The sequence below is a fragment of the Electrophorus electricus genome, chromosome 6 (assembly GCF_041902795.1).
Source record: "Electrophorus electricus isolate QZ-2024a chromosome 6, ASM4190279v1, whole genome shotgun sequence".
Lineage (NCBI taxonomy): Eukaryota > Metazoa > Chordata > Actinopteri > Gymnotiformes > Gymnotidae > Electrophorus > Electrophorus electricus.
This window is the reverse complement of record NC_137502.1, coordinates 2,837,708-2,847,500: the sequence shown is the minus strand read 5'-3', so window position 1 is coordinate 2,847,500 and position 9,793 is coordinate 2,837,708. Positions and strand designations below refer to the sequence as shown.

Below are 9,793 nucleotides of genomic sequence, written 5' to 3'. Positions count from 1 at the left end.
AAACTAGTATTTAAAAGTGACGTATTTGCCTTCTATTTATTTTTACGTTATGAATTGTTCTAAATGCCCATTTCCCTCCTAACATGAACGTTCTGGGAGTACTACCAATTTTTTTCAGGTAGGAATAAATACCCCTTCCAATCCAAATCCTTCAAGTTCGCTGGGTTAACTACATCAATGTGGAATTTATTCTCCACCAGAGGGCAGCATTACAAACTTTATCAGCACTTCATATAAAGTAATTTAGAAAAGTAGCAGCAGTCGTAAAAATGAAAGGAAATATCTGTTTGTTTTGGCCTACAGATTCGTAGTAACCACTGTACTCTCTAACTGGCACTAAATTATTTATAAGATATATCCCTTTAAACCAAAGATGAGTTGTAATCTGACCGTGTGATGTTGGAATATTATGTATTTATGGATACTAGATGGAATAGCTGAATAATGTTGGATAATGTTAGAGGAATAGCTGAATAATGGATAATGTACAATCAGTTATATTGTTATAATAAGTATTGTTATAATGTTAACTAAATACAGAGTTTAACAACAATGATATGGTAATTCTGCACAAATAAACTTGTCTTCTTAAGACTTAACAAAATTATATTAATAACTTAATAACTGATATACATTTTACTATACTCTATTCATTATATATTATTTGCTTGAGTTGCTCCTATATATATATATAGAGGAGCAACTCAAGCAAATAATATATAATGAATAGAGTACACCATATTGATTATATGGACACCCTATCCTTGAATTTATTATATATATATATATATATATATATATATATATATATATATAAAATACATTCAAGGATATGGTGTCCGTTCTAAATGAACAGTTTATCTGTAAATGAAAGGACCCACACTGTAGTCCGTGAATCTCTGGGCTGTTGAGTTCACCTTTGCCTAACCCTCATGTCACCGACTGCCTGTTGCTTATGCTTGTGGGATAAATTGTAAAAAAAAATAGCAGATCGCTGTCAAAGAGAGGAACCTGCATGGTCCGACGCCCTGAGATGTGTTGCTGCTGGGTCCAGTATTTCTGGATAAAACTTTATGAATCACCATCTTTAGAGGGAAAATTCAAACTCAGGAAAACTTCGAAGTTTATCCACCAAAACCTCTAAACACATAATGTAATCACAGACCAGCTGTGTGCACTTGTAAAGTTGTTATAATCCCCCACGCTCCTATAAACAGGAAAATACATAATATAAAGCATCATGCACGCATCTGCAAAAAAAAAAAAAAAAAAGGTTTACCCCAATGTTCCGCCAAATTTTCCTTTTTTGGAAATAGCTGCTGTCAGACTTTTGGTGACCACACTCCTGAAACTGTGATACTTCATAAAATGTGTATCCAGATTACATTAAGGTCTCAAATTGCTCTATTTATTTAAATATTAAAACCCAGATGTTAGTCTACAGTGTTTTTTTCTGTGACTGTCTTCTTTTCCATTTTATCATTAAATCTTTTTAAAACAAAAATAGCTAAGATGAAATCAAAGGAGGCAACAAATAAGTAAATTATCTTGTGAAAAGCTTGGGCTTGAGTATTAGTGAAATATTTAGGATTTCAGAAGCTTGGCTTTTGACAAAGTTTAAACGAAATTGTTTGAGTTATTTATCTTTAAATACTTTGTTTTCTTTTCTACTAACCCAAAGAAGCTCCCAGAAAGAGTTCTGTCGTGTTTGCTTGTTCTCTCTGTGAGAGCAACTTCAGCGTCAAGGGTGGACGTGATATTTCAAACATCAGATCAGTGCGTTTATGTATTGGGTGCCCGGAAATTTTTCCAAATAAACACAGCTTGATTCAACTTGGGTGGGCAGACTTATCAACAGACTAATTCTATAAACAAATGAGGGAATAACCAAGCGCCCCATTGGCTGGTCGGCAGGGGACGAGGGGAGAGACAACTGGGGCTTTCGGCAATGAAATTTTAATTAATGTGGGTGGGCTGAGAACACAGCGCGTGTTTATCATAGACAATTTATTTTCCAGTGCTAAGTCAACATAAAACAGCAAACGTACAACAATTATTTAACATTTTAGACCCCAGAAGGAGAGACGCAGTGGTGCACGTTGTCATTGCAGAAGTGGACCTCTGAGCTTAAACTCTGAAGCTGAACCGGCACCGCAATAACGGGACTCGGCGATCATGAGCTTGTACCATAATCAGGCACCGCAGCCTGGTATGGGTCCCTCGGCTCTCACCTTGACCAAGTCACTGATCTATGTGTATGGCGGCGAGGTTGGAGGCATTATCCCCTCGCTGGGATTTGCCCCAGCAAGACAGGAGGCTCCTCAGAAGCCGCCCTTTAGCTACATCGCACTTATCGCAATGGCCATCAAAAACGCACCGGACAACCGCGCCACTCTGAGCGGCATCTATCAGTTCATCATGGACCGTTTCCCCTTCTACCACGACAACAAACAGGGCTGGCAGAACTCGATCCGGCACAACCTCTCCCTGAACGACTGCTTCATCAAAGTTCCCCGGGAGAAGGGGCGTCCGGGGAAAGGCAGCTACTGGACGCTGGACCCCAAATGCCTGGACATGTTCGAGAACGGGAACTACAGGAGAAGGAAGCGAAAGCCCAGACCACAGGACACAGGGGAGGCCAAGGCGAGCCACGTAAGAAACCGGGGGGTGGAAACGGTCGATCAGCAGTCACAGGAGAAAGAGCACGGGAATCCGTCTGAACACCCCAAAGTCCGCGGAGGACGGCGGAGTGCGACTCCGCATTTGGCCGTGCACGGAACGTCATCCACCAACCCTACGAAGAAGCACCCGACGGGTGCGAGACCCGGGTCCCCGAGCGAGGGGTCACGCGCAACACCGCTGGGAACGGACTCGAAACTGCACACGTCGCGCGCGAGCGAGACGATCGCGGGGAGGAGGCCCGCGGACGCGCAAGGTAACGGTGACTTCGCTGGACACGAGCAGATCCATGAGGTTAAACCGGACGGAGCGACTCCAGAGATGAACACTAGAAAAACAACCGACAGGTCGAAAGAGTTTAGCATTGATAGTATTTTATCGAAGAGGGTCGGTCAGTGCCAGAGACGGTGCAGCTGTGCAGACTCAGCGGTGACTCGCGTGGGAGCGCGCGATCATGCGCTCGCGTCGTCGCTCCTGCTGGGCGCACACGCGCCACCACTTTATCCCAGGGGCCACCCGCTCTGCTCGTACGTGTCCTTGGTCCTCCCTGAAAAAGCGTTTCACCTTAGCGAGAAGACTGGCGAACAATTATTCTACTGAATATCTGGACATGTTGCTACGGGATGAAGGTATCAAATGAGTAATATTTAGTCTAGTTTCCGTAAGAACTGGATGGGGTTCAACAATCCTTTACCACTGTAAATCACCCATAAGATTTCAATTAATTCAATCAAGATATTGTATTATTATTATTGTTGTTGTTGTTCTTCTTGGCGGAGCTTCAGATATGGCTAGCAGTCCTTACGCTGCCGATTATCAGCCCTTACTGTGTACATGTAAACGTTTATTTGGACTATGGTTATTATTATGATCCTTTCTGTGCTTGTAAGAGGGATACAAGACGAATTACAAGTTGTATAATGCTGTCGCTTTCTTCTCAAGTACCTCATAGATGAAACGCTTGTGGACATTTTGGGGAAAATATAATTGTTTGAATGTTAAAGGAATAATCATGGCATGCAATAAACATGCCTATTGTACAAATAAAACATTTTTCACCGAAGTGCACGACTGCAGCAGTTACCCCCCCCCCCCACCCCCCACCCCCCGCCAAAAACTTTTCTTGACTTGTGAGTTTATTTTATTTATTTATTTATTTTTAAAATACCCTTTAAAGACACATTTTAACACCCATCCTAGCATGGTGTGCAATTAATGTAATAATTAGAATAATAATAGGTTAGATTTATACAGCGCCTTCCACAAAAACCCAATGTATGATTTGTTTTTCTTTTTTAAATTACAGCCTTTCTAGACATTTGACAAGACACTTTGTTCACAGTTTAGATCTAAAAATTGATAACCCCGAAATGGGCCTTAAATGTGATATTTGATCTAAATCTGACTCAGAATCATTCTTATTCACCAGTACATATTGGGTCCAGGAATTTGCTTTGGTATGATGTAGTACACATTAAAGACTATAGTAATGCCAGGACAAGGCGCACTGACATCACTGTCGACTATGGAATAAATAAACAAAGAACATGGCATTGACACAGCCCATTTGACAGTGTTTACATAGTATCTTTAGGGATAAATATACAAGTTAGAGGGTAAGACAGTTCACAGTATATATATTTACAGCATATAGAGTTTGTGTGAAAAATGGGACATGTAAGGTGGATTAGTGAAGTTGACAGGAGAATCTCCTGTCTAACACCATTTACGTGGAGGAAGTTGGCGTTTGCTGTATTCCCTGCCACTATATATAGCCACGACTATGAGAGACTCGGCTGACAGCCCTTGTATTCTCGCTTTGGAGAGCACGGATCAGGAATGCTTGTGGAAATAAATAAACGTGCCTACATTTGAGCAGGCAGGCTCACGTTTGAGCGGCTGAGCTTGCGTTTGCAAGCATTTCCTGTGTATAGCATTCTTTTGGTCACAAGTGTAAATAGAACGACATCCCAGCGTTCCGGTCTCTGAATCCGAAGTTCCCATATGTCCTCCTTCTCCTCCTTCCAGATGGGCTCTTTAGGATGGGGGTGGGAATGTTCTCCGCTCACCACCCCTAGGCGTGCGGGCCCCTCTGCAGCTGGCCAGTGGGCTCACAGAGGCCAGTAAGGAGAGTGAAAGGATAGTCGGGTCTGGTCACTGGGACTCGACGGCAACACCATTCATCCTCGCTTTACATCCTCGCTGTGTCCTCTGTTTCCTCTTTTAAGCTCTGTTCTTTTTTATCAGATGTTTTCCTGTAACTTGGTTTAATGAAAGTTAACCAGATTGTGTCTGGCAGATTTCAACTCGTTATCAACGTTATCAGGAGTAATTCACACATAATAACTGGTAAATTCCATGAAATTCCATGAAATTCCATGAAATCCCATGATCATGACTTTTATGAACTGGTATATGTAATCTCCCTCATGAGAAAATTGGAAAATCTTAGTAGCTAAATTTGGTACTTATATAATAAACATGCCTGTGTGCCAGGACACTTGGCCAAAAGACCAAAATCAATACTGTTTTAGACCAGTTCATTCTTATCTGGTCTTTTCATGGAAGGATTATTTCTTTGCAGAAATATGAATATAAAAAGGACTCATTTTATTTCATTACTCAAGCACCCACTTGGAATAATGTAGTCACTCCAATTGAAATAAGGAGAAATTTCTGCATTACCAACATAGATGCCATTTTATTTTTTAAGCAGGTTTAAGTCTGATTTAATCTAAATCTGCATCTCGTCCACTGTTCAGAATGCTGGACAGTAAAAGCTGACAGCTTGTTGCACTAGCAGCTATTGCCACAGTCTCTGTTGGTCTTTACATGAGCAATTCCAGGGAGAAACCTTTTTTTTCCCAGTTTGGATTCCCTATTTCAGTAGCTTTATATAAAAATAAACAAGAAAAGGAAAGATGATTCTCATAAATGCTCAAAGTGTGACAGATCCTCGTTCGTGTCACGGGGAGGTTCGTTCTCACTTTCTCTTCTGCTTTGATGGGAAACAGAATGAATGCTCCCCCTCACTGCAGCCTAGAAGGACAGCGCTCCAGAGTTGCTTGCATTCCTGGGATTTGGGGGCGATGAAGACCATGCACCACAGCTCCGATAACAACCATCTCACTGGTATATTTCTATACAACCATGATCAGTAACCATACACTCGCCTTAACTGTTTATCTGGCCCACAGTGTCATTTTGGAATTTCATCACTACCAGGGAGAGAAAGTGACCAGAGTCAAGGTCAGGAGTAAAGTCCCGTGGGGATGGTTCATACTTACCATACAAAGTTCATACTTTGCCCCACCTACACCTCACTGTTTGACAGTTTGACCCAAGATCAAACAGAAAGGGCATGGTCAAACAAAAAGGGGAGGGGCCTGATGGTGGCTGCCCGGAGTGTCATCACCCCTTGATCGTGTGCAGTCGCAGGTCCAGTCAGCGTTTAATCACACTGTTTAAAGGGCTGTCTTCAAAAGCCGTTTAATCTTGCTGTTTGTTATGTATTTTCACTGTCTACATAAACGGAGCTGGGCTGTCCAAATACGTGCTCGTGCAGAGGGAGGGCGGGGCGTTGATGAAGATTGATAACACTGATGTAAGGAAAACTGGCTGCTGATCAGGTTATGTTTCCTGGCACACTGTTTTACACATCATTATCTGCGTAGGGAGAACAGTACACCATTGTGTGACTGTATGGTGCTTTGTTACAACAGATACTCACACACACACACACACGCACTTACACACACACACATGCACACACACACACACTCACATACACAGACACACACACACACACTCACGCACGCACACGTACACACACACACACACACACACATACTCACACATACAGACACACACTTACACACTCACACACACACACACACACACACACACACACACACACATTCACACATACAGACACACACTTACACACTCACACACGCACGCACATGCACTCACACACATGCACACACACACATTCGCACACACACACTGACACGCACACGCACACACTCACGCACACACACACTCACACACACAGATTTGATTATGCTGTGTTAAATAATTAGCCTTTACTCTCTCAGATTTTAGATTCTTCAGTGTCCCCATCCTTGATCACAACTCTGCCCAGTCTTGGTGTGTCTTAGTGTTACTGGGATCACAGCTCTGCCCAGTCTTGGTGTTACCATAATCACAGCTCTGCCCAGTCTTGGTGTGTCTTAGTGTTACTGGGATCACAGCTCTGCCCAGTCTTGGTGTTACCATAATCACAGCTCTGCCCAGTCTTGGTGTGTCTTAGTGTTACTGGGATCACAGCTCTGCCCAGTCTTGGTGTTATCATAATCACAGCTCTGCCCAGTCTTGGTGTGTCTTAGTGTTACTGGGATCACAGCTCTTGGTGTATCTTGGCGTTTGTTCTCTTAACCAGATTCATTCACCTATGATGTCTTCAAGAAATTCTCACACATGCTGAGTACTTGTAGGATAAGGGACTAAAGTTCTGAATCAAAGCTATTTGTTGAGAGGCCATTTCAAATGTCATTTTTATTTTATAATTTTTTATGTTATAATGTACAGTACACTGTATTTTTATATTAGTTTTTAAATTTGTAAATCAGTTCGTATACAGGCCATCATATTTCATTGTCTTAGAAACAAATTTAAGATGAAAGCATTCAATTAAAATGCCTTAATAACTGTAATAAACATATATTCATTCAGCTCTGTCCAAACCTTTGTCTGATTCTGCTATATATATGTTTAGGTAGACATGCCTGAATATGTAGACTGTTCCATAGACTATGGCATATACAGTCTATGTATGACTACCTGGATTAAGAAATCTCCCTTTATCTGTGTTTATAATCTTTGTAATAATCCGTTTTATTTTCCTCACTGCAGAAAACTGCCACTGCAGCCACTTGGATACCCCCCCCCCCCCCCCCCCCCCCACACACACACACACACACGCACGCACGCAATATTGGGAACTCAGTTTGACTTCTTTGGTCTACCAAGAACTTTAACTTTAATATGTGGTTACTCTGATATGAACCAGTACAACGCTGTGTAGTGCAACAGCCCACATCTCACAGACTTCTTTAAGCATTGATATGGCATAGCTCACTTTAATATTAGGTCAGACACTTGCTCTTTCATATACACATGTACTAGAAAACACACACACACACAACCTATATAATTACATCCACTGAGGAAAAATTTCACAAAGTCTTTACTCCTATTCTTAAAAGGTACTTTAGAAAGAGGTACATCCATACTGAAAAGCTCCTTTGTCATGGTGAACTCACTGCAGTTTGAATGTTTACATGCCTTCTAAGATCTCTTGACTGGAAAGCTGTAACATGAGGTTAGCACAATAAATATGCTTTTCACTCACACATGCTCAGCTCATACTGAAAAACAAAAAAAAACGACAGAGAGCTAATAATACAGAACTACTTAGAAATAAACTATCAAGCGTGGCCGGATGGGCCAAACAATTTCTTACACAAATAACCCATACCTTAGTGGATTACACACCAGGTGGATCTGGCCACCTCTGGCTCAGCTCACACGAGCCTGGGAGAGCGGATCACCCTCGTCTTAGCTTGTACCCGGCACATAAAACACATCCGTACTGTGACACCATCAGGAGTTCATCAAAGGAAGAATGAAGAAGGCAGCAGTTAGGTCATTAGTTACCCATAGTGCAGCTGCTGCTTACGTTGGTCAGGGAATGTATTTGCTGAAGACCCAACCGCCTCCTTCCTGGATCAAGGGTCTGGAGGTGGTTGGGACGCCCTTGTTGTGTCATGTTTATCTTAAAGCGTGACCACCCATGTACTGACCGAAGGGATTTCACAAAGCCTTTCGTCAGTCCATCCGGAGGGCCAGAGGGCAGAAGGTGCGCTCAGAGGGGTCTCCCCTCGCAGTGCTGCTACGGGTTACATGAGGCTTCACCGCTTCCCCTCGACGAGCTGGAATGTTTTGGGAGTTTGCACTTGCTGTGGGTCACTGAAACATCCTCACAGGGTGTGGCAGGGTAAGTAGGCCATGCGGTGTTTGTGCAAGAGGGTCAGAGTCTGTCTGGCTGGCAGTGAAACGTTACGTGTGTGAGATTCAGTTTTGTAGTGATTCGCCCAGTTGAGGATGTCAAAAAGGTATTGAGCAAAACCGAAATTACACAACACAGAAATGTTAACCACAAGAATTATGCAAGTTACCATGTAAACACACAGGTATTAAGCACAACGCCTAAGACATGAAACCTGTGCTACATAACCTCAAAACAATCAAGTCTGTTGTGAAAAATAGGTGTGCTGGTGATGTGAAAAAAAAAACACTTATACAAGTCTACATGTCTATAACATGCCTTCTCTCTCTCTCTCTCTCTCTCTCTCTCTCTCTCTCTCTCTTTCACACACACACACACACACACACACACACACACACACACACACACACATTTGCATCTCTTACATACTCTTTACTGCAAATGTTGCCCCATGTTTGGGTTTCTGGTTCATGCATAACTCGGAGGGAGAACCTGAATGGCAACCTCCCTTGCTGGGGCCGAACGGTGGAGCAACCCGTTCCAGCTACACCAACACTGCCCAGCTCTTCAAACATAAGAGTGCGCAGATGTAGAGAACAGCTCCCTCTCAGTGTTTTAAACGAGACCGTGACACGCAGAAGTAGTGTAGGGTGAAAACGGAGGAAGATGGGCTGGAGCCATGCGTAAAGGGGGCGGGGATTAGCGTGGGTCTGTGCGTAAAGGGGGCGGGGATTAGCGTGGAGCCCCAGGTCTGGCACTAATTAGGCACGGGGCAGTTTTCGCTGTATGACACCAGTGTCTGGCGCGTCACAGCTCATTACCACGCGTTCAATCAAACCAGGCTGGCGTGACGGCTGTTTGTTTACCTGCGCAGGCAGGCGTGGCAGCCGCCTGGCAGCGCGCTCGAGCAGGGGGTCCGGGTGTCCTAAACGCTGCCATATTGAACACGCTCTGTCTGGTCACCCACGCGCGCACCTCCCCATGCCATTAGGGTCTGATTTTTAAAAAAGGTCACTGTAACATTACATAATCTGAAACTTGAGA

General features: G+C 43.2%; 1 protein-coding gene across 1 annotated transcript; it reads left to right on the top strand.

Annotated features, from left to right (window-relative positions):
* Positions 1–1,985: 1,985 nt before the first annotated feature.
* On the top strand, positions 1,986–3,742 carry foxl1 (forkhead box L1). The gene has a single exon (XM_027018012.3). The coding sequence runs from the start codon at positions 2,176–2,178 to the stop codon at positions 3,277–3,279; it is 1,104 nt and encodes a 367-aa protein (XP_026873813.2). The 5' UTR covers positions 1,986–2,175; the 3' UTR covers positions 3,280–3,742.
* The last annotated feature ends 6,051 nt before the right edge of the window (positions 3,743–9,793 follow it).